This window comes from Natator depressus, chromosome 8 (genome assembly GCF_965152275.1).
Source record: "Natator depressus isolate rNatDep1 chromosome 8, rNatDep2.hap1, whole genome shotgun sequence".
Taxonomy (NCBI): Eukaryota; Metazoa; Chordata; order Testudines; family Cheloniidae; genus Natator; species Natator depressus.
The window spans coordinates 50,985,632-51,012,007 of NC_134241.1; the positions used below are offsets into that span (position 1 = coordinate 50,985,632).

At 39.3% G+C, this 26,376-nt stretch overlaps 1 protein-coding gene across 7 annotated transcripts in view; it reads left to right on the top strand.

Moving 5' to 3' along the window:
* The window catches only part of RALGPS2 (Ral GEF with PH domain and SH3 binding motif 2), a 264,748-nt gene that overhangs the window by 86,609 nt on the left and 151,763 nt on the right, over positions 1 to 26,376 (top strand). For all 7 annotated transcript variants that reach the window (XM_074961031.1, XM_074961026.1, XM_074961025.1 and 4 more), the window contains one exon: positions 10,832 to 10,915. In XM_074961031.1, coding sequence (XP_074817132.1) covers positions 10,832 to 10,915 — 84 coding nt within the window. The remainder of the gene's footprint in view (positions 1 to 10,831; positions 10,916 to 26,376) is intronic.

Sequence of the window (26,376 nt, forward strand, 5' to 3'; positions counted from 1 at the left end):
TAAATGAAGACTCGGCACACCACTTCTGAAAGGTTGCCAACCCCTGTTCTAAGATATTATTTTTAAAATCAGGAAAAAGTAGTGCTTTAATTCTTACCTCTGCAATTGTACTGGATATCTATATAATTTAGAATTTACTCAATTAGCAGTCTTTTTATCTTTTAAGCTTTGAGGAAATAATTAACTTTTAATTAATTGTTCTATTTTTTTAAAAAGGGAAAAGGTTGTGAAACTATGAAAAGCAAAGAAATTTTGTGTGAAGGGTCTGATTCTGTCCTTAATTCACCTTGTATCTGGGTGTTGCAATGCTTGTGGTATGGGAAATTAAATGTTGTGTGTTTAAACACAAAAATGCCTCAAAGCAAATTTATGGCTGAGCAATAAACTGCTTAAAAAAAGGTTAATATAGAAACTGTAAGAATAGCTTTAATTATAGATAGGTGAATGTTGCTTTTATGCTAATATAGAAAGACCATTACTGTAGACCAGATGAATAAGCCTAGGAAATATGTTCTTGTAAATAGGCAGTATTTAAAATAAGGAAAATATAAGATGTTCAAAATATACTTGGTGGCTTGCCCACTTTTATTAATCATACTTAGGCTCAGGGTGGATTTTATTTAAATCACTAGTCAGGAAGACTCGATTTAATCATGGATTTCTGCGTAAAAGTGCCTTCTTGTCGGTTGTTATAACCTTAATACATATTCGTCACAAATCAAGAGATAGATGTAGGTTTCATTTTTAGAAGGTACACACTCTACATTTTTAAACAGTGATTTATTTTGAAAGCTTTTCAGGATTAGTTTTACAGCTATATCAGAAAGTGAATGGTTTGGTTATTTCATTTACCAAAGGTAATTGAAGCAGATATTTATGAAGTCATTGGGAGGTGAACTATCTCCAATTCAATAGGTTAATCATTAATATTTGGAGGATTTTCTTGCCATGCTGTATTAGGAGGAGAACATCACCAGACAGACAGTTAAATTGTTTTATTTAACTAAAACAACAACGTTATGTATTTTGGATTTTTTTCTTCAACAGCAAACATAATATTTTAACAAAAGAAGCATATCAATTTTTGAATTTAGTTAAACATTCAAGTTTTTTTAAAATCAGGTTTGTTTTTGTTAAAATTGTTCTTAACTAAAATATTTAAATGAATATATATATATATATATATATATATATATATATATATATATATATATATATATATATATATATATATAAATAAAAAATAAATTAAATCAACTATATTAGCCAGGTCAACATGAGAAACTTAAAATATTGGCTTCTGCAGCTAACTCAGTCTTCTTTACCTTCATTTTCCTGTTTCTTCATAATCTGGAAAAGAAAAATAAGCTTTCCTGCTTTTCAGGTCCAAAACGATTTCTCAGTTTGGAATGAATTAGTCCAAAGGAAGAAAATAGTCTTTCTACACTGGCAGAAGGAGCTACTCCTGTTAAAAGTGAGATTATCACTTCAACAGTCTCTGAATCCAAGTGCTTAAGTGACTTCCACCAGTTCACTGGTGTGATTCTTTTTTTTTTTAAAAATCTCGTCAGCAAACATATATTTCTCGAATGGTTCTTATTCCCAAATTGGGTCTCTCTTACGGCCTGCTGCCATTATAGGTTTTCCCTTCTAGTGAGAGAATGGTATGGTAGATCTCAAATCAGTGAGGGCTACACTCAGAAAGACCTCAAGACTTCTGGAATATGCTGCTCAAACAGTTTCACTTTTGTTTCTACTGCCTTTCCCTCCCTTATTACATTTATCTCCAGACTTCTCCTTGTCCAGATCTATTCTGCCCCCAACAATCTTCTATTCATTGAACTTTTTGAAACTTTGCATTTTTAGAGAGAGGTAGGGGTTGACTCTGTGTAAACAAATTTGCAGAGGAACAATAGGGTTGAGGTCTGTTATTTCTCACCTCTCTATAATAATTATTTCTTTTAAAGCATTTTTGCTGTTAACAAACATGTTATCTCTGGAGACACAAATCCACAGTTTGAGAACTGCAAAACTAAGCATCTCTGAGTCCCATTGGGTAGATAAATGAGTCTATCATTGGGTAGAATGATACCCATTGGGTAGATAAATTAACCTAAATCTATACAGAAGCCCCTGGAACTCCATAAGATTGGGTCCATAATCCTTGAACTATTGGAACTCATTTACAAAACTTTTCTAAAACATTACATGAATATATTGTCTCATAATATAGAATTAGAATTTATGCTCCCTATTCCATGATGAGATATCTTTGAGCTATAATGTATCTTTATCTTTAGATAGGTTTTTTCCTCAAAACTTTTTATAAAAAAAATCAGACTTAAATAAAAAAAAAAATTGTTTTTAAATCATTGATTTTTATCCACCCTGCTTAGGCTATGGCTACACTGGAGAGCTTACTTTACCATTGCCAGTATCACCAGTTGTACATTTTATTCTTCAAGGTTTGCGATCCCGGGTCACCAAATGATAATTTGTACTATGCTTGATTGTAATTAGTCATATAATGCATTGTGATTGGGAGTTTTGCTATTGTTTTCAGTGGAGCCAGGATTTATCCTTAAATGTTTAACAATTAAAAACAAAACAGAATAACCCTACATAAATGGGTAGCTATCGAGTATACTTGCTTCTTTCAAACTACGTCCAGATATACTAAAAACCTATTTTGTAGTAGCAAAAACTAAGGTTGCAGTACAACTTCTGTTATAAACACTTGTTTTCCCTCATGTTTTCTCAGATTTGTTTTTTTTCTCCCCTTTAACTGAAACTTTCCATGCTGACCCATAGGCCAAAGGAGACTTAAGTTTGAGGGGAAAAATATAATGTTAGAATAGGGGCAATTTTTTTTTTTTTTTTGCTTTATAAGCATGTGTGACGAAGCGGGACTGTTCTTAATGTTTCCTCTGAATATTGTGGGGGTGCCTCAGTTTCCCCTATGCAGTTCTTAAGTATCTAGGTGGTGGGATAAGGGTGTATGATCATTGCAGAGCCCTAGAGGGCAGGTGTGTGCAGGGGTCTGGACACAGAGAATGGCCAACACCCTGTTTCCTGGCAGCTGATGGCCTGGCCCTTCCCCCCTGCAAGGTGAGAGCTAAAGGGGTTGGAGAACAAAGGAATCAGGTGCCCTCCTGGCCCGTGAAAGGGACAAAGCCCAGAGGAGGAGGGGCTGGAGAGAGTTTCAGTTGGGGGCTGGCTGGGGACTTGGAGTGAAGTGCAGACGTGGTTGTCTGGCTCACTGCCCCCCAAAATGGACCCGGCTGAGGGGTCCTGTTCTCTGCACCTATAAGCTCTGTTTTAGACCATGTCCCTGTCGTCTAATAAACCTTCTATTTTACTGGCTGGCTGAGAGTCGCATCTGACTGTGAAGTTGGGGTGCAGGACCCTCTGGCTTCCCCAGGACCCCGCCTGGGCAGACTCGCTGTGGGATGCGCACGGAGGGGCAGAGGATGCTGAATGCTCCGAGGTCAGACCCAGGAAGGTGGAAGCTGTGTGAGCTGTGTGTCCTGAAGACAGTCTGCTCACAGAAAGGAGACTTCCCCAGAGTCCTGACTGGCTTTGTAGGGAGCAGTTCCAGAGCATCGCCCGGGGACTCCGTGACAGCATGCATAGCCAAAAAGGCTGAATTTTATAATACTTCCAACATGGCATATGACTGTTTCTCACTGAGGAATAGAACTTATAAGTTTGAATAAAAAACACCAAAATGAAGTTTCAGTTATTAAAATTTTGCTTTTATGTGTACAATAAATGTTAGGCTTTATTTGCTGAAGTGCTGTGGGCTTGCCTAAGTCTTCAGTAACACTTCATGTAGCGTCAGCTAGCATTATCTTTTCTGTCTTTATAACGGAAATTAAATAAATTAGGGATGTCAAGCGATTAATTGCACTGTTAAACAATAATAGAACACCATTTATTTAAATAATTTTTGGATGTTTTCTACATTTTCAAATGTATTGATTTCAGTTGCAACAAAGAGTATAAAGTGTACAGTGTTCACTTTATATTTATTTTTGATTAAGAATATTTGCACTTTTGATTTTAAAAATCAAAAGAAATAGTATTTTTCAGTTCACCTGCCATAAATATAAAGGGAAGGGTAAACACCTTTAAATCCCTCCTGGCCAGGGGAAAAACCCTTTGACCTGTAAAGGCTTAAGAAGCTAAGATAACCTCACTGGCACCTGACCAAAATGACCAATGAGGAGACAAGATACTTTCAAAGCTGGAGTGGGGGGGAAACAAAGTCTCTGTCTGTGTGATGCTCTTGCCGGGACCAGAGCAGGAATGCAGGTCAGAACTCCCGTAAAGAGTTAATAAGCAATCTAGTTAGATATGCGTTAGATTCTGTTTTATTTAAATAGCTGATAAAATAAGTTGTGCTGAATGGAATGTATATTCCTGTTTTTGTGTCTTTTGTAACTTAAGGTTTTGCCTAGAGGGATTCTCTATGTTTTGAATCTGATTACCCTGTAAGCTATTTACCATCCTGATTTTACAGAGGTGATTCTTTTACTTTTCCTTTAATTAAAATTCTTCTTTTAAGAACCTGATTGCTTTTTTCATTGTTCTTAAGATCCAAGGGTTTGGATCTGTGTTCACCTATGCAAATTGGTGAGGATTTTTATCAAGCCTTCCCCAGGAAAAGGGGTGTAGTGCTTGGGGGGATATTTTTGGGGGGAGACGTTTCCAAGTGGGCACTTCCCGTGTTCTTTGTGTAACACTTTGGTGGTGGCAGCTTTTAACCTAAGCTGGTAAGAATAAGCTTAGGGGGTCTTTCATGCAGGTCCCCACATCTGTACCCTAGAGTTCAGAGTGTGTACAAGGAAGGAAGGAACCTTGACATCACCTAATACAAGTACTGTAGTGCAATCTCTTTATTGTGAAAGTTACAAATGTACATAAGAATGGCCATACTGGGTCAGACCAAAGGTCCATCTAGCCCAGTATCCTGTCTTCCGACAGTGGCCAATGCCAGGGGCCCAGAGGGAATGAACAGAACAGGTAATCATCAAGTGATCCATTCCCTGTCACCCATTCCCAGCTTCTGGCAAACAGAGACTAGGGACAACATCCCTGCCTATCCTGGCTAATAACCATTGATGGACCTATCCTCCATGAATTTATCTAGTTCTTTTTTGAATCCTGTTACAGTCTTGGCCTTCACAACGTCCTCGGGCAAGGAGTTCCACAGGTTGACTGTGTGTTGTATGAAAAAACACATCCTTTTGTTTGTTTTGAACCTGCTGCCTATTAATTTCATTTGGTGGCCCCTGTTCTTGTGTTATGAGAAGAAGTAAATAACATTTCCTTATTTACTTTCTCCACACCAGTCATGATTTATAGACCTCTGTCATATCCCCCCTTAGTCCAAGCTGAAAAGTCCCAGTCTTTGTAATTTCTCCTCATATGGAAGCTGTCCCATACCCTGAATCATTTTTGTTGCCCTTCTCTGGAAGTTTTCCAGTTCTAATATATATCTTTTGAGATGGGGCAACCAGAACTGCATGGAGTATTCAAGATGTGGGTGTACAATGGATTTATATAGTGGCATTATGATATTTACTCTTTTATCTATACTTTTCCTAATGGTTCCTAACATTCTGTTAGCTTTTTTGACTGCTGCTGAATATTGAGTGGATGTTTTCAGAGAACTATCCACAATAACTCCAAGATGTCTTTCTTGAGTGGTAACAGCTAATTCAGACTCCATCATTTTGTACATATCATTGTGATTAAGTTTTCCAATGTGTGTTATTTTGCATTTATTGACATTGAATTTCATCTGCCATTTTGAGAGATCCTTTTGGAGCTCTTTGCAGTGTCTCAACTATCTTGAATAGTTTTGTATCCTCTGCAGATTTTGCCACCTCACTGTTTACCCCCTTTTCCAGATTATTTATGAATGTTAAATAGGACTGGGCCCAGAACAGACCCCTGGGGGACACCACTCTTTACCTCTCTCCATTCTGAAAACTGACCATTTATTCCTACCCTTTGTTTCTTATCTTTTAACTGGTTACCAATCCATGAGAGTACCTTCCCTCTTATCCCATGACTGCTTACTTTGCTTAAGAACCTTTGGTGAGGGACCTTGTCAAAGGCTTTCTGAAAATCTAAATACACTAAATCCACTGGATCCCCCTTGTCCACATGCTTGTTGACCCCCTCAAAGAATTCTAGTAGATTTGTGAGGCATGATTTCCCTTTACAAAAAACATGTTGACTATTCTCCAACAAATTATGTTCATCTATGTGTCTGACAATTTTGTTCTTTACTATAGTTTAAACCATTTTTCCCGGTACTGAAGTCAGGCTTACAACTATGAGCAAATAAACTGCATTCAAAAATAAAACAATGTAAGATGTTAGCGCCTGCAAGTCCACTCAATCCTACTTCTTGTTCAGCCAGTTGCTCAGACAAACAAGTTTGTTTACATTTGCAGGAGATAATGCTGCCCTCTTCTTGTTTGCAATGTCACCAGAAAGTGAGAACAGGCGTTCTCATGGCACTATTGTAGCCAGCGTCGCAAGATATTTACATGCCAGATGTGCTAAAGATTCATATGTCCTTTCATACTTCAATCCTCATTCCAGGGGACATGTGTCCATGCTAATGACTGGTTCTGCTCGATAACAATTCAAAGCCGTACAGATCACTACATGTTCATTTTCATCATCTGAGTCAGATGCCACCAGCAGAAGGTTGATTTTCTTTTTTGGTGGTTCGGGTTCTGTAGTTTCCACATTAAGTGTTGCTCTTTGCTGTAGAAAAAATGTTTGCTCCTGCTGGGACTTTTAAAAACTACTGTTCTGTGAGTAACTCAATTTGAGAGAAAATAAGAGCTGAGGTTCTCAAGAGACTGAGCTACATTCACAAAAATACTTTCGGTGGGTCACATAAACCAATAACTTCCAAGCAAGGTGCTTAGTGTGTCATGATGTATACTGCATAAAGTGTTTTGTTGCTCTACACTTCTTTTCCTTCAATTTATTCACCTTATTGTATTGTGAGTTATAAAGCATCATGCCAAATAGACTTCCTTGATGAGCTTTGAACCTTTTTGTTGTTGTTATTTTTGTACATTTGCAGAACAATAAAAATAAGTGATGGATAAAATAGAAATAGCATTGGCATTACATTACTCTTACGAAAGCTGTCAGCGCAAGAGTCTAAACTTCGAACAGTCACCTGAAATGACCAGTGTCACCCTCAAGACCTTGCTTTTTGTGTTACCTAAATTGTCACATCAAACATCAAAAGTGTAACTCAGAATTCACTTTCAATAAATATAGGAGCTTTTTAGAGATTAAAAAAAAAAAAAAAAGGTGGCCACTCCATTTCACCTACAACTTAGTGGAGTAAACCAGCACTGTTCCTTTGCGTGTTTCATATCTTTTGATTCACTGCTTATGAATCCTGGTCCGCTCCACTAATTTTACTGGAGGTATCTAATGTTTTGTTCAGGACGAGTTAGGTGAGAAAAGGGCTTATCCACCATATTATTGCCTGGTGTGTGTCTGTCTCTGCAGGGCAGCCTGGCAGGCTTTCCCTTTTAATTTAATTTTTCTTTTCCTTGAAGAAATACCCAAACATTTTTCTCCCCTTTTTATTTTACTTCTGTGGTCCCCTCCCTTTGGTGAACAGTGATGGCATTGGTGAATTAGACTGGCTTCTTTCCTTCTGCAGTCTCCCCAGTTCCTAAGCCCACACAGCCTAGTGGCAGTCATCCCAGAGAACTTCAAGTGACTCCTTTATAACAGCCAAAATCTCCTTCAAAGTAAAAATAAATAAATAAATAAATAAAAATAAACATAGCTGGGGTTGATTCTCTGCACCCATTCTCACAGAATTAATCAACAGGGTTGACTAATCAAAATGCTACAAGAAAAATACAAAGAAGGCAGTATAGCCATCTTCAATATGACACCTCAGATTCTACATCACTCAAGGAAGGAGATTTGTTAGAATCTGACTCTGAAGAATCAGATTCCCTCAGAGAACAGCCTATTTCCTCATGAATATTTTAAAACCGCTGTAAGGAGACACTGATCTTAGTTGTACCTCCAGAATAAACCAAGCAGAAATCCAATCTCTTTATAGGGGAAATATTTTTCCCTCCAGCTCAAAAACTGAAACTTATTTCCCATCAGTGCAGTTGTTGAGGAACTGATCCGTTCAGAATGAAAATAGCCATTGAAAGAGAAGTGCCTTAATAGACATCTCATGAAATATAAATTCCAGGACAAAAAAACCCTACCTACTGTTTGGTGCAGATACCAGGGATGTGGCTGTGACTGCTGAGGCAAAATAAATGGTCATGCCCATTGAAAGATTCTTCCCCTTCCCCATTGAGAAAGTCGACAGGAAAATAGAATTCTCATTGTGCAGGAATAATTAAGCCACAGGTGAATCTCTTCTGTCTGGCCATCTGTTTTGCTTGAATATATCTAACATGGTTTAGAGGACTGCTCCCACTGAAAGACAAAGAGGCAGCCTAAGGAGGGTTATCCAAAGTTATTTCCATCTCTTTTTTACTATACAGAAAAGGTCTGGAGTGATCAGGCCCTTGCTGGACATCAAAGATCCTCAAGTACAGGGGATTCCAAATGGAGACTTTCACACTGAGTACTTATCAAAAGTGATTTTCTCATTCCAGTTGGGTGCATGGATGTGTCTCAAGATTTGCCTTCTCTCACTCATATTATCATTAGAGGCCCTATATTTTGACCAGTCACTGATTGCCAAACTTTGCTCCGGAGAATGTGAATGTAATGCATTCCAGGATCACTTGCTCATTTGGCATATGAATGAGAACCACAGAGAGAGCTTTCAGAACACTGCAGGAACAAGGATTTTTCATCAATAATTAGAAAAGCCTCCTACTTTCCACTCAATTCTACAGCTGGGAGTAATCATTTATACTTCCAAAGGCATCACATATCTCTTAGCAACCAGTCTGACAAATTAAAGTCTGTAATCTCAAAGATCCACTTTGGAAATACTTGTGGTCTCTTGTTGGTACTATGTTAACCGTATACAGTGTATTGTATATCATATTGATATGAAATTTAAGAATGTGTGTTCTTATATTTGAAGCCCTAAAATGGTTTAGGTCCTGACTATTTGAGACCTCCTGCCTCTCTAATGTACCCATGTCTGTTAGTCATGTGAGGTGCTTCCTGGGATGGGAGGGGGTTACTGGGGATTTGTGGGGCTAAGGAGGCCTTCTCAGTGTGATTGTGATTAAACACCGTATGTGTTGAATACAATAGTTGTGTGTTAATTTTGTTGCACCAATAAAGTGGAAACCAACTGGAAGCATGGAGTAGTGCTTGGTTTTGATAAGTTGCTGTGGTATTTAAACAGTTACACAATTTTAAGGGCTTGAGAGAGACAGTAATAAATTGAAACAAATGAAGCTACTTTGCTATTTGGCCATTTAATAATTGGCACTCTAGTGGCACTATGGGCCAGATTGTCAAAATACAAGTATTCGGTATTCATGCAAACAAACTCTGTTGCATGCACTTAACCCCAGATTTATGCATATAGATAAATGATTAAGCACATGCAAAACTGTGCATACTGAAAATCTGACCCATACTCTGTAGGATTTTGCATTACTTTATGTGCAGTAGATGTTATGTGCTGTGTGTATGCTGTCTGATGTAGACGAGGCAAGTGTATAATTGTTGTTGGTGCATGTACCTATACAATTTGGAAGGAAGAAATTTTAACCAGATCCGCTCCTTTAGAATTAATTGTAGATAAATAGCAATGGAGAGCAGCATTTTCCATATAAAATCCTCATGGTAGTTGGGGGGGAGGTATTAGGGAAGGAATCATAATTAGATAGTTCTGAAAAAAAGATTTTCAGATACTAGAAATTAGAAATAATGTTAGAATTCAGAAGTAAATGAATTATTAGGGGCTCTATTTTTAGGTTTAAATGAGAAATCACCTGTTTTTCTCTCATGACTTGCTGCCATGTTACCTAGGCTGTTTGATGACATGACATTCCGGGCTAATTACAAGGCTAGTGGTTCACATTTTCAATGCTGGCTGTCAAGCAGTCTCTTAAATAAGACTGGGTATTGTGGATAAACAACTAACACAACAAAGGGGCCATTCTAGTTCCTGCCACTGCAGCCACCGGAGGAGATGATGGCCCTCGCAGCTTTGTTTGTAAACATTTTTAAAAAAAATTTAGTGTACAATTTAATGAAACATACTGGATTATGTATATAAGATGCAACTGTTGATGCATATCACTTAGATTTTTTTTCTTTCAATAAACATCTTGAAGAAATTACCTTAAACAAAAACTCTAAACATGTCATCCCTCTATGCTCTTCCACGCTGCATGTAAATCTAAAAACAGAAATTTCAGTCTGAAACCCACCAAATTGCTATTGTGTTATTTTATCCATTTCAAAACACAACAAAACAAAAAAAAATACCCCAAACCCTGAATTCAACCAAGATCAAACCCTAAAATCAGTTTTTGAAAATTTAGTAATAGTATTTACCTACATGAAAAAAACCTCATTGTTTTCTATGTCTTATTTGCATCCAACCCAATAGATGCAAACATACCAAAGCAGTCTGGAAAAAGTTTAACTCTGCATATTTGTTATCTCAGTGCATTTTTGCATTTCATTGCCAAAATAAAGAAAATGAAGATTTGAGTACCTTGAAATGTATATAACCATGTCTGTCTTTGTTTTGTACCGAACATGCTGAGTGTGCTGATGGCATTCAATAAACTATAAATATTATAAACTAATTGTCATCCTCATATTCCAGGAATTGTCAAGTTGTGGGTGGAATAAGAAAGAGAAGTACAGTTCTGCACCAAATGCAGTTGCCTTCACAAGAAGATTCAACCATGTGAGTTATTATAATAATGGCAACATGATTGTATGTATCAGTGTTAAAAATCATCCAAGTGGAATGTTTAATCTATATATTTTTGTCATTCACTGCCAAATATTTGGGGATTGACATGCCTGTGATGTAAACGGCTTGCTTAGGTGCAACAGAGTGATTACTGTAGAGCAAGTCAACCTTGCAATAATTCACATTTGCTTTTTAGTCCTGCTTGGTTCTATTAAGCTTTTTTGTTAAATAACAAATTTTGATGAATAAGATAAGGAAAAGATATTAAGTAGGTTTTCCCACAGATGTTTGCTGTACATTTCCTTTCATAAGGTGGTCTGGATGAAGGGTTTAATGTAAAATGCGTTCCTGATGCAATAGAAACATTTTCCCATTTACAGGAATATTTACTGTCTTTGATTTGTGTAGCAGTTCTTGTCCCAAAAAACGTGGTGTTGAATTCCATCAGAATGGTTACATTTTTACTGTGCTTCTGAGAAGACTGTTGAAAATGTGGCTAGATGGTTATATACCGCTGTTAATCCCAAATTACGAAAGGCAGTGGAAATCTGACCACTAAAAGCAGTTGGCTAAAGCTTGTTACAAATCGCAAACAGCCTGTCTGATTGTGCTAAACTGAATTGCCAGTGAATCTCCTGTTCGACATAATTTATCAGCCAGACTGACCTGAAGAAGAGCTCTGTGTAGCTCAGAAAACTTGTCTTTCACTAACAGAAGTTGGTCCAGTGAAACATATTACCTCATCCACCTTGTCTCAGCCAAAATGTCTCCATTTGCTCAAGCTTATGAAAGTCAGTTTGTCTTCTTTATTCAGTTTTTATTTTAAAATGCAACTTTTTATGTAAGTCCCTGATATCATGTTAAATAATTTAGTTGTCTCAACAATTACTTGAAATTAGGACTGTCAGGCGATTTAAAAAAAATAATCATGATTAATCGTGCGATTAATCACACTGTTTAAACAATAGAATACCATTTATTTAAATATTTTTAATGTTTTCTATGTTTTCAAATGTATTGATTTCAATTACAGCACAGAATACTAAGTGTACAATGTGCACTTTGCATTTATTTTTGATTACAAGTATTTGCATTGTAAAAAAACAAAAGAAATAGTATTTTTCAATTCACCTAATACAAGTACTGTAGCACAACCTTTTTATCATGAAAGTTGAAATCACAAATGTACAAAAATACCTGCATTCAAAAATAAAACAATGTAAAATTTTAGAGCCTGCAAGTCCACTTAGTCCTACTTCTTGTTCAGCCAATTGCACACACAAACAAGTTTGTTTACCTTTGCAGGAGATAATGCTGCCCTCTTCTTGTTTACAATGTCACCTGAAAGTGACAACAGGCGTTCGCATGACACTGTTGTAGCCAGCATCGCAAGATATTTACGTGCAGGATGCACTAAAGATTCATATGTTTCTTCTTGCTTCAACCACCGTTCCAGGGGACATGCTGATGACTGGTTCTGCTCAATAACTATCCAAAACAGTGCAGACCGACACATGTTCATATTCATCATCTGAGTCCGATGCCACCAGCAGAAGGTTGATTTTCTTTTTTGGTGGTTCGGGTTCTGTAGTTTCCGAATCAGAGTGTTGCTCTTTTAAGACTTCTGAAAGCATGCTTCACACCTCATCCCTCTCAGATTTTGGACGGCACTTCAGATTCTTAAACCTTGGGTCAAGTGCTTTTAGCTATCTTTAGAAATCTCACATTGGTACCTTCTTTGCGTTTCGTGAAACCCTCAATGAAAGTGTTTTTAAAATGAACGGCATGTGCTGGGTCATCATCCAAGATTGCTATAACATGAAATATATGGCAAAATGTGAGTAAAACAGAACAGGAGACATACAATTCTCTCCCCAAGGAGTTCAGTCACAAATTTAATTTACGCATTATTTTTTAATGAGCGTCATCAGCATGGAAGCATGTCCTCTGGAATGGTGGCCGAAGCGTGAAGGGGCATACGGATGTTTAGCGTATCTGGCACATAAATACCTTGCAATGCCCACTACAAAAGTGCCATGCAAATGCCCGTTCTCACTTTCTGATGACATTGTAAATAAGAAGCAGGTACCAGTATCTCCTGTAAATGTAACAAACTTGTTTGTCTCAGCAATTAGCTGAACAAGAAGTAGGACTGAGTGGACATGTAGGCTCTGAAGTTTTACATTGTTTGGTTTTTGAGTGCAGTTATATAACAACAACAACAAATCTACATTTGTAAGTTACACTTTCACGACAGAGATTGCACTACAGTACTTGTATGATGTGAATTGAAAAATACTTTTCTTTTGTTTTTCATTTTAACAGTGCAAATATTTGTAATAAAAAATAATATACACTTTGATTTCAATTACAACACACAATACAATATATACAAAAATATAGAAAAACATCCAAAATATTTACTAAATTTCAATTGCTATTCTATTGTTTAACAGTGCAATTAAAACTGCTATTAATCTTGATTAATTTTTTTGAGTTAATCATGTGAGTTAACTGCGATTAATCGACAGCCCTACTTTAAATAGCTATCTCTCTGGACCCCTTGGAACTCTATTATTATGTAACTTTTTTAAATAATGCCATACTTTTGTATATCAGATGCAGTAATTCTCCCCCCCCGCCCCAGTTATGAATTCCACGAACTGGGTTTTAGACAAAACAAAAACAAGTTTATTAACTACAAAATATAGATTTTAAGTGATTATAAGGGATAGCAAACAGATCAAAGCAGATTACCCACAAATAAAACGCAATTTAAGATTAATATACTAAAGAAATTGTTTACAAATAGCAAATTCTCACTCTAAATGATGATTTAGGCAGATTGCAGAGACTTGCTTGCAGCTTAAAACTCCAGCTATTCCTTTCACCTATTCCAAACAACCTCTAGCCTGGGCTCAGCCCTTCTTCTCACGACCCCTCTCAGCTCAGTCTCTATTTCTCAGGTGTTTCCAGCAGCCTTATTTCTTGGGCTGGGAGTTAGTGAAGAATAAACCACGATGATGTCACTCTGATATCACGATTATGTGACTCCCCTGCCTTAAATAGTTTTTGCATATGGTGAGAATCCTTTGTCTCCAAGTTTGATCCCCGCCCCCGGTCAGTGGAAAAACGCTGATATTCTAAGATGGATTCCAGTACCAGATGACTTGGTCACATGTCTCTGTTGGGCCATAGCAGCCATGACTCGGAGGCTGTTTGCAGCGTCCCCAGGAACCCAAGAAGGTGGGAGATTAGTATCTTCAAAGACCTATTGCTCTCTCTAATGGCTCTTTCTCACAGTGAGCCATCTAGACTGATTGCATTCTGTCTGGTGGGCGTTCCCCCGGTGTAAACCCACTTGTAATATTCCTAACTTCAGATACAGAAATGATACATGCATACAAATAGGATAATCATATTTAGTAAATCACAACCTTTCCAATGATCTCACATGTCTTATGTTGCACAAAATACATCATAATCATGCCATACTCATATCATAACAATATCTCTATGAAGGATATGGGGGCGTGCACAGGCAGCTCTATGTCAACTTAACTTTTGTTGACCAAACTTTGCAGTGTAAACATAGTGTAAAGTTCTCTGATGAACTTCAGTCTACTGCACATGATCATTGTTGCTTCCAAAATACTATCAGCAGACCAATACTGCTGAAAAGCATCTGTAAGTGATTTAATACTCCCTTCCCTGCCAAAACATGAAAGTTGGCCATGACTTTCTTTTGAGGCTTGGGGCAACCTGGAACTGGGGTACAGCTGAGCCCTCTGTCTTACCAACCAGGGCTCCCCCTCACACTCTGATAATGTGACAAACTGCAAACCCCTCCAGGACTTGCACTCCCACAAACATTCACAGGCATGGACACACCCAGCTGAGTTACGTGAATGCTTTTACGAGCCATCCATGAACCAACAATAGAGAGACTCCAGTCAGTTCCACCCCAGTCTAGGACTCTAGAGCTGTACCGTCTTGCCTTGATCAGAAGCCTGACCAGTGTAAATTCATTACCCAGTCCACCCCTCCCTCAATGGGGAGAGGACAATGCACCAGCCCCTGTGCCTGAGCAGATTTTTCTTTACACTTCAAGCAACACACTGTTTTAGGTAAAAAATATAAAACAGATTTATTAACTACAGAAAGATAGGTTTTAAGTGATTATAAATAATAGCACACAGATCAAAGTTGATTACCGAAGAAATAAAAATAAGAAAGCATTCTGAGTTCTATAGGCTAGACAGGATTTGAAACTCACCCTGATAGACAATACAAGAAGGTCATAGATCTTCCACACACAGGCTAGAAATCCCTTCAGCCTGGGACCACCTCCCCAGTTCAGTCTTTGTTCTCCAAACGTGTTTTCAGGTGTCGAGTTGTGGGGGGAGTGAGAACAAATTATGTCAATTCCCCCTTTGATAGTTTCTTCCCGCTTGCTGGAAAGATCTTTTGCTGTGATGTGAGTCAAACAGCTTCCATTGTGCACGTGCTATCTCTGTTCCTGAGGTTCCTTGTGGGTATGTGCATTCCCCTTAATGAGCCATCAATGCTGTCTGGCATCTCCATTGTTGTACGTAAAAGGCTGGTTGTGGGTGTTCCCATCCTCACAACATACGTAACTTCATATACAATGATAGCACATACAATCCAACAGGATATTAATGTTTAACAGATTAAGACTTTTAAAATGATACCTCACAAGGCATATTTTCTACGAACACTTCATAATTTTATCACCATGGTAAATATGGGGGTGGTAGTATGTTGCTTTGGGGTACAATGTGTCACAATTGATCACACAATTTCAGTGTAAATTCAAAGGTTAGAGAAAGTTTAACGAGATGCATTATACCCGATAAAGACAAACTAGGAGAAAGGCAGTAATTGTATAGATCATTTAATTTTAGCCTAGCTGAGTTAGGATGACACAGCTCCTCAAAAAGACTATACCAGTTCAATGACGCGAGAGCCAGATGGGAGCTATTCTCTGTTGAATGGGGTCTGATGTAGGGTGGGGTTGAGAGGAGATGGAGCTAGAACTGCCATGAAAGGAGGAAGTGGGTCACTTGTCGTTCCTTCCCCCCCATGCTGCTTATCCTTCAATCACAGCTTCCTTCCCCTATTCTCTTCTGTCCTTCCACACAAACACTCCACTCACTCACCCCATATTAGCCCTATCATCTCTTCTAGTAGCTGCAAGTAGATGTTGAGTAGGCCAAGAAACTGAACTAAGCCTGGAGAGTCCCCACAAGTGAGAGGTCCGGTGGTTTTTTAAGGTGAGGGGAAGACGCCGCCTTTAGATACTGCATCGGTAAGCTCAGTCAGAAGTAATCCTCTAACACGGTGACCAAGCACCTTAAGAGGCTGTCTGGATTTTTGTTAATTTTTAATCTTCTTCCTCAGGTGCTAGTTTATGTGTCTGGGAATTATAGCCAAAATACACATCTCAGGAAAGAAGGCATCATCATCAAGACCAGTAACTGCTGCAGCAACAGGAAATTGTATAAAATGGGATGCTAAAGAGGGGAATAGAATCAGTAAGAAGATGGAAGTGAGCCAGTAGGTTGTCTGACACTTGCCTATTCCAAGTACTAATGCTGACACCCCCCGGAGATGCATTTTGTTTGGTGTTTATTTGGTGTTTAGTTGTTCTGGACCTTCCCTCACCTCCGCCCTAACCCCTACCCCTCAAGTTAGGGAAGAGAAGATTCATTAGAGGAATTTTAGTCTTTATCTGACTGACTACAGCATAAGTGTTATAAGCCAATCTGCCTGTTCAGGGCCTTTGACATGTGGTGTCCGAGTGGGAGAAGAAAGCAAATACAACAAAAACCCCTGGCAGCCTCTCAACCACCCTGTTGCAGGCCCAATTACTCTCCTTTACCACCCAGGAAGGGCAAATATCTGATTTACAGATAGTGGGTCATGTGTCCTTCAGTACATCTAAAAGACCATGTAGTGTAAAGGGCTAAACTCAAAGAACAAAGACAGCACATTGGACTTTGTAGGTCAGTGAGATCTGTTTCCTGAGAAGCCTTCCTGAATATGGCTAGTCTTTTCAGCAAAGGATAATAGTTCCCTGCAAACAATGGTGCTAGATTCTGCTGTGGAATGCAGACAATTAAGCTTGATGAAGCATATAACCACTATGAATCACAAGTTAAGATGTTTGGTGTAATGGAAATAAGAAGAGCCTGGTAGAAGAGGAGACATCACAGGACAATAGGAAATCTCCTGGAGAAGACCATAAATTATTCCAACCATTCTACTAAGGATGAGGTTACAGAGAGGGAATTAACAGAAATAACAAGCTACACAGCCATGAACCCACAGATTAATATGTTTGAATTTTGTAAGTTTTTTGAGTCAGGAGTACCAGTTGTTGGTTTTTTTTTTGGGGGGGGGGTTAGGCTTAGGGCAAGTGGTTTCTGGTAAACAGCTAGCAAATTTGAACCCTCAAAAATAATAAGTACCCTGGCTTGGTAGGTGTTACTTCTCATTCCTTGCATTTCCTTCTGTTTGTATGTAGACCAACACGTGCATGTGTACACACATCAAAGGAAATGAACAGAATAAAAGGGCAGAAAATTCCCTTCCTGAAATTCATTTCTTTACAGTAGCCAGTGAATTAAAACACACTTTATAAAGGCCTCACTTGCCTAGGAAGCAACACATTGACAAAGGAATCGTATGTGAGCACAAATGAATAGTGAGGTGTTCCATGAGATACACTATCATACAGTCTACACACTATGAACATTTTTGAGAACCCATCATAGGCAACTCAGTAAAAGAACATTTTTAGAATAGACCTTAATGAGGAGTTGTTGTTGGCTTGGTTAACTGGGTTTAGAAGGGTATTCCAGGCATAAGGGGCAGCATGAAATAGGATACAGCAACAGGAGAATGAGAAGAAAACAAAGGAGCATCAAGGATTGGACTCACTGGTGTAGCAGAAGGAGTAGGAGAAATATAGGTCAGGCTGTGTGATGGAGAATCTTGAAAATGAGATCAAGAAGATTTCAGTGTGGTAAGCAATGTACTGGAAATAGAGGTATTCAAGGATATGGGCAGTGTAGTCAAAATGAGATCATGTTGGGAATGACATTTTAGATGGGGGTTAGGGTGAAGCATGCTAAATGTTCAAACCCCTTGCATGGACAGGCAGTTCACCCTTTTGCATAGCCAAGGGAGGATATTTTAAATAGTGTGAAAATTCACAGGAGTTGGTCACATCTGTAATGTGGGGAAAGAAGGAGAGGGAGAGAAAAGTCTGTGGTTTGAAGGCCTACATGACAGTGAGAATTCTTTTTTAAACAGAGAATATTAGAGAGGAAAAGTTAGGAGCTTGGCTTTGGCCTCAATGAACTGAAGATGAGACAGTGTGAGGGGAGATTCATGGATAATAGTTCTGGATTGAAGACTATCTGAGAGTCCTCATCACAGAAGTGACTGTTAAACCCTTGCAAGAGGACGAGGACACCTGAGATTAAAGTGTAAATGAACTTACGCTGTGCAGTTCTCTGTGCAGCACAAGACGGTATAATTTTGGGTTTGCACTCCAGAGGGGGGGTGTACACTTAAATACTGCTCAGTTCCTTAGCTGATCTCAGCATGTGTGTTTAAAGCTGTAGCTCCGTGTGCCCCTACCTGTATGTGTGCTGGTTAAGTGCAGTCTGACGCCTGAGGGAGGGCTTGGCTGGCTTGCCTCAGGAATACAGTGTAAAGGGAGCCCAGGCTGGTGGGTCAGGTGGGCTCAGTGGTACCACAGTTCCATGTGGCACCCCGGGGGAAACCGGTCACACCACCAATTTTTATTTATCACTCAGGTGCATGCACATTTGGGTGCTTGTGCTGGTTCTGAGCATACTCACCCCAGTTGCATGCATTGATATAAAATGCAGAGCAATACAAGTAGGTATTGCAGTGTACCCCTTCCTGCTGTCTAGATCAGTGTCTTGTGGGACATTGTCTCAATGCTTTGTGGAATACCATTGGTTCGCCCAGGTTCTCAGGGAGATAGGGATCAAATTCCCACCACGCCACTTTCTCCATTTTATAAGGCTTTCCACAGCCCATAATTTTCTTGTCACTTTTTACAACTCCCACAGTCCTGTGCACTTCTTTTTGATATCCACCATCTTTCTAGCAGAAGCATGGACCCTGCACAGCTCATCACAAATCCTGAGAGATGCAAACACAGGATGCATTATCCTCCTGTATTTGAAGAACTTGAATGAATATTGCTACAACCAGGATTGCAATGAGGAAGATGCAGAGATGTTCAAGTGCAGTGGCCAGAGGCAACTGATGCTGCAAAAATTGTCAGGCTGCCGCTGACATTCATATAGCAGTGCCATTTGGTGGATTGCTGCTTCTGGGCCCAAGAAACAAGGACTGATTGGGATCGCCTCATAATGCAGGTTTGGGATGGCAAGCAGTGACTGCAGAACTTGTGGATGTGAAAAGCCATATTTTGGATCTGTGCGCCAAGCTTGACCCAGATCCCCAGCTCAGGGGCACTGTAGGGAGAACTGCACTCATAGTGGAGAAGCAAGTGGCGGTCACACTCTGGAAATGTGCAGCGCTGGATTGCTATTGGTCAGTGGGCAATCAGGTTAGAGCTGGATAAATGAATGACCCCATTGTGGATTTTCCAGTTGGGATCATTTAAGTGTCTACTTCTGCACAGGACTGTGACTGGGTAACATACAGGAAATAGTGGCTGAGTTTGCAACAATGGAAGTTGCTCAAACTGCTGTGGGGTGATAGTATGCATATCCTGTTCTGACACCAGCCCATCTTGCCACTGAGTACATCAACAGGAAGGGATACTTTTCCGTGGTTATGGATGTTCTAGTGGTTCACCGAGGGCATTTCAGTAATACTTGTGGGATGGTTGGTGAAAGTACATGATGCTCTCATCTTTAAGAACACATGACTTCTCAAAGAGCTGTAAGGAGGGATGTTCTTCCCAGACCAACGGATTACCCTTGAGGATGTTGAAATGCCAATAGTGATTCTGGGGAATCCAGCCTACCCCTTGTTTCACTGGCTCATGAAGCCTTACACTGGCCACCTGGATAGCACCAAAGAAAGATCCATCTTCTGGCCCAGCAGATGCAGAGTGGCTGCTGAGAATATGCTTCTGGTAGGTTAGAAGGGACACTAGTGCTGTTTATTCACTAGCTTGGATCTCAGTGATCAGCTGTACCAAAAGGATATTTGCATGTTGTGTAATGCATGATATCTGTCAGGTGAAGAGGGGAGAGCTACCATGAGGATGGAGGGATGAGGTGGACAGACTAGCGGCTGAATTTGAGCCAACCATGGAACAATACAGTTGAGGGAGGCCTTAAAAGACAGTTTTAACAGTCTGCTGCAGTAGTATGGCTGATGCTTTTATGAAGTAATGTTTCCTGTGAGTATGGAGATTAAACAGCAGGAGGCAATAATCCACCCATATGAATTCTGTACTGCTTGGTGTAAACCAATAGAGATACTCATTTTCCAAAATAGAATTTTGCACACAATAAAGAAACAGACAACAAAATTAAAGTGCTAACAAACAAAGCTGAAATCTCATTACTTCAAAGCGGGTTGTAAAGATCTCTGAAAGGAAATGTAGCAACACGATGGAGCAGCAAACTACTCATGTTTAAGACATCAAGGAGCAGTGGGACAGAATATATATGCAATTTTGACAGAAAATGGGGATACTCAGCTCACTGATAGCATTGATCACAATACCTTGAGCATCTTAATAGAGTTCCTTAAGAAGAAGCGTCAGATGCACTAGAGCAGTCATCGCAGCCCAGTCTCCACTTAGTGCCCATTTGGTACAAAAGGCTGAAAAAGCATCTCCATCCTTCTACCTTAATGAAGATAGTCTAAGTCAAAGCTTTGCAGTGTCTCACTGAAAAGTTTGAAATCAGGCCTGTGCACAGAGTAGCAGTTTTCCTGCACCCGCGAACGTAGGGGATGAATTGTTTTCACTGAAGAGACGCAGGAAGATTATCAAGAAACTAAGTAGCTTGTCTCATTGCATGAGGAAAAATATTGCTGCAAAGAATCTTACGCTTCTTTTGTCAGCTACACAGACTCCATCACCAAAGGAGACAAAATTGTCACATACAGAGTTTGAGGATTCGAATAACGAGCATGGAAATGATGATGAAGTGTCAAAGTATGTCACCCTGATGCTGACAAAGAATGAAAATGTGCAGCTGCTGGAGTGGTGGAGACAACAGAAGCACGATTTTCCTCTTTTTTTAGTCGGGTTGCACAGTTTGTGCATTCCATCCCTGCATCCAGTGTCCGAGAGAGCCATCTCAGTCTCTGGTTACACAGTTAATGAGAATCATACTTCACTTTAGCCAGGAACTGTGGATGATTTAATGTTTTTACACAGTAATATTTCAAAGAAAATCAACTGTTCCGAGAGAGACATCTAAGACGAAGTCCCGCAGTTCAGGGCTGGTATAAGTCACAAGCTAAACAGCCGCCCAACTTTTTATTTTATAGTTCAGTTTGTGATTTTGAGTATTATTGACTTGAGATGTTTGTTTGCATTTTACATACAAAAATAATATATTTGTTCTGATGCCTGTTGTACAATAAGATGTTTAAAATAATAACATAGCAAGTGTGTGCATTTATGAAGCCATATAGCTTTCTTATACAGTATTGATGCATGCACATTGATGCTCCTCTGAGAGGTACAGTGAGCTGGTGCGTGAGCAGATGCAGATACATATGAAAGTGGGGTGCGGATCTTGGGTCAAATACTAGTTATTTATCGTGGACGCGGATCCAAATTTTTATATCCCCGCAGCTCTCTATCTGGAAGAAGACCTCAATTTCAAGCCTCCTTTTTTTAAAAGGTCTTCCTCACCACACCCCCCGGCATGGATATTCAGGGTAGGTAAACTTTAGCCAGGATGTCTTTTCCTGGGTTGTACAATTTTTCTAGGTGCTTTTAGCTAGTATTGTCTGGTTGGGGAGGCAGCCCCTCTTTCCCTGACTGCACCACAAATTGTGAGCACGGTTTTCTGTGTACACTAATACATACGTTCATAACCACACTCTTCATACATATCTCCTAATGACCATTAAGTTTAGTACATTACAAGCTTTCATAAAAAAGTCTTATTCGCCTTTTATAATATAATAAAGTCATATATAATCTGTTGATTCAACTGCTTATTCTTTGGGGTTCAAACTCCCTATTCTCCCCTTGGGGTGTTTGGACCCTGATTGTCACAGGTGCAGAGAACCCAGCTGCTGCTGGTGTGCCAAAGCTGCCTGGGCCCATATGCTGCTGGCCTGTTTACTGCAATAGAGCTAATCAAACTCATTACAGGGTAGCATAGGAAAGTCTCCTGTCACAGGGGAAGAAACAAGGCTGACACTCTGCAATCCTTTCAAAGATTTCTAGGTATATCTCCGTGAAGGCTTCAAGATCTCTCAGGAGGATAAAAGGGATGCCCTTATTCAGATAAACAAAGTACGCTGCATGACCCACCCCCCAGCCCAGTAAACCAAAGAATTGAAAAGTGGACACTAAGTCTACTTTCTGATGCTAATCTGATGTGGACTGTGTAATCAGACTGCCATACTAATTTCTTTGAACTTATTCTGTTTTATTTTCTGACGTTCTACTACTAAAGTAAGCAATCAAAAGTCAATGCCTTTGTTCTGTAAATCCATGGATGAGATGGGCACCATTTTAAAATGGGGAATGATGGTAGAAGGGGATGTAGGTAGGAAGATGAGGTTTTGGGTAACGAAAGGCAAAAAAATTATTATAAATTGCATGTATGCGCTTAACGAGCTCCCTTCCCCTTCAGCAGCAAGTTTATCTGCACTCACTTGGGGGACTGGCTTGAATCTGGCAGAGTTTCAAACAGCTCCTGGGATGGTTTGAAACCTCTGCTGTGTTTCCCACCTCCAATTATCAGTAACCAGTTTACTTAAAAATTAGTGAAAACTGAGCTCCATATGTAGTGCTCCTCTGCCTGGCACAACCTTAGATAAACAGACTAGAACAAATCGTAACGTCCTCAGTCAGTTTTCATTCAGACAATTTCCCATTGACTTCAGTAAGGACTGAGTAAACACTGAGTAAGGAACCTAGGGTTTTGTCCGAAGTAGGTATTAGACAGTTTTGAAGTATTGGGAATATACATGTCTAATTCTGAACCTTCATTTGATACCAGACTGATGTAAAAAAGCTATTTTGCTTCATGATAGTGCTTTTAGTTCTAACCAAATCTCTGTGACTTCAACAAGAATACAGTACTTTAGGGACTTGACTCTCTCCTGGTGCTGTTCTGTATAAACAAATATGGAACTGTAAAACTGCACAGTGTGAGGTTAGATAGGATAAACAAGTCTTTTTTTTTATTGGAAGTAGCACAGGGATAGTGTCTGGTTATATATCCAGCCAGAGTCTGCAAGAAATAATTTGTCTCAGAAGTTGAAGAAGCAGTACAAGTTTGGGGATGGGAAGAGTAATGTAGCATACAATGCTTCTATTTATAGTGTTTATTTTTTCGAACTCTGTAAACAGCATTTGCATTACATCCTGCTAAACCTTGATCTTTTTTCAGTATTTTTAACAGTGTAACAAAGTAAAAGTTGCAAGATAAGGTACATCACTGTTCACTTGCTAATTCGTCATAAATAGAAAGTATTTTTATTTTTTTATATAAAAACTTTGTCAATTCTATTTTAATTTTAAAATATTTAAAGTGAAAGCTTGAAATGTTAATGCAGTTTTAGATATGTTGTATTTGGTAGCACCACACTTTAAAAAAGAGTGTTCCAGTAACACATTAGCTATAGACTTCACACCATATCGCAGGGGTGGGCAAACTACGGCCCGCGGGCTGCATCCGGCCCACCAGCCATTTAATCCGGCCCTTGAGCTATCTCTGGGGAGCATGGTCTGGGGCTTGCCCTGCTCCAGCACTCGAGCCAGGGAGCAGGGTCGAGGGCTGCTCCACATGGCTCCTGGAAGCAGCAGCATCTCCCTCATCCGGCTCCTATGCATAGGGGCAGCCAGGGGGCTCCGCTCTGCAAGCTGCCCCTACCCCAAGCGCTGCCCCCCCGCAGCTCCCATTGACCAGGAACTGTGGCTTGAGGTAAGCGCTGCCCGTAGCCCGCACCCCTGAGCTACCCTCCCGCACCCCAACCCCTTGCCCTGGCCCTGATCCCCCTCCCACCCTCCGAACCCCTAGGTTCCAGCCTCGAGCACCCTCCTACACCCCATACCCCTCATTGCCTGCACCCCCAGCCAGAGCCCTCATCCCCTCCTGTACCCCAACCCCAATTTCGTGAGCATTCATGGCCCACCATACAATTTCTATACCCAGATGTGGCCCTAGGGCCAAAAAGTTTGCCCATCCCTGCCATATAGTTCATACTACAAAAAGAAAAGGAGTACTTGTGCACCTTAGAGACTAACAAATTTATTTAAGCATATTTCATGAGCTACAGCTCACTTTATCGGATGCTGTAGCTCACGAAAGCTTATGCTCAAATAAATTTGTGTTAGTCTCTAAGGTGCACAAGTACTCCTTTTCTTTTTGCGAATACAGACTAACATGGCTGCTACTCTGAAACCAGTCATACTACAGTAGAATCTCAGAGTTATGAACACTTTGGGAATGGAGGTTGTTCATAACTCTGAAATGTTTGTAACTGAACAAAATGTTATGATTGTTCTTTCAAAAGTTTACAGCTGAACATTGACTTAATACAGCTTTGAAACTTTACTATTCAGAGGAAAAATTTTGCTTTCCCTTTATTTTTTTTTTAGTAGTTTACTTTTAACACAGTACTGTACTGTATTTGCTTTTTTTGTGTGTGTCTCTGCTGATGCCTGATTGTGCCCCTCCATTTCCAAATGAGGTGTGTGGTTGATTGGTCAGTTCGTAACTGGTGTTCATAACTCTGAGGTTCTACTGCAGTATATTAAAAATATCACATTTGTGAATCTTCTAAGACTTTAACAAGGAAATTGTATAGTATAAATTACTTGTAAACATCAGCTTAGCTAGCAATGATAAGGCATCAAACTGTGGACTCTAGAGTACAGCAAGGCCTTCCTACTTTAGGCCGTGATTTAGTTTAAATATTATGGTCAGATTTTCAGAAGTGCTGAGCATCCACAAATCCCATTGAAGTTAATGTAAGCTCCTAGTGCTCAGTACCTTTGAAAATCAGATCATATAGTTTTGTAGTAATGTAAACTTGTAATTAAGGTTGCAGTTCAACTTTGATTGTATCCATTTGTGGCCATTCATAACTGTCATAGATTTTCTTTTTGCCTTGGAACTGAAACTTTCCACTCTAGGAATGAAATCCTGGCCCCATTTAAGAGCGTGGGAGTTTTGCTATTGATTTCAGTGGAGCTGAAACTTAACTCAAGCCAGGTCTCAGCTCAAAAGTGAATGTTTTTGGGAAGTTTACACACAACATATTCAGTTGTTTTTGAGATGGGTGATTTGGGGAAAAATACTTTCCTCATTTTAAAAATAGGCTTTCTGCATACCTCAAACAGCAGAACTTTAAAGCTTACCTTCATACGTGGTTAGCTTTCAGTGAAGAAATCTGAGGCAAGGCTAGCTTTTGGGAGGGAGGAGGAAAGGGTTTAGGAACAACTTTCAAATGAGAAAATAGGAATTAGAAATCTGTGTATGCATGCAACAGACTTGTTTTTTTTACTGCAAGTTTTTAATTGTTATTGCCTAAAGTACTGTGGAGTTATATAATTTCATACTATAAAATTATGAATTTAATCACTATCAAAATTATATTTTCTCTCTAACTTCAGAATAGTGTAGTTTAAATTCTGTGGCATCACAGAAAAACACAATTTCATAACTTCATAAGCAGAATTTTTGTGTAGCTGTTGTAGGTCTTGCAGTTTATAGAGCTTTACAGAATAGAATTCTAAACTTCATATTGTAGGATAGCTATAATTTTTTAAAATGTAATTAAATTCAAATATCTACATTAATGCAACTTAAGGTTCAAATATTAAAGTCAGGAAATTCAAAAGTTAAGGATCTTAAAGCAATATTAATATAGTCACATTTTGCATACAGAGAAATGTTTTGAGTTATTAAGGCTTTTAAAGTAACAGCCGTGTTAGTCTGTATCGCAAAAAGAAAAGGAGTACTTGTGGCACCTTAGAGACTAACCAATTTATTTGAGCATAAGCTTTCGTGAGCTACAGCTCACTTCATCGGATGCATACTGTGGAAAATACAGAAGATGTTTGTTTTTATACACACAAATCATGAAAAAATGGGTCTTTATCACTACAAAAGGTTTTCTCTCCCCCCACCCCACTCTCCTGCTGGTAATAGCTCATGTAAAGTGATCACTCTCCTTACAATGTGTATGGTAATCAAGGTGGGCCATTT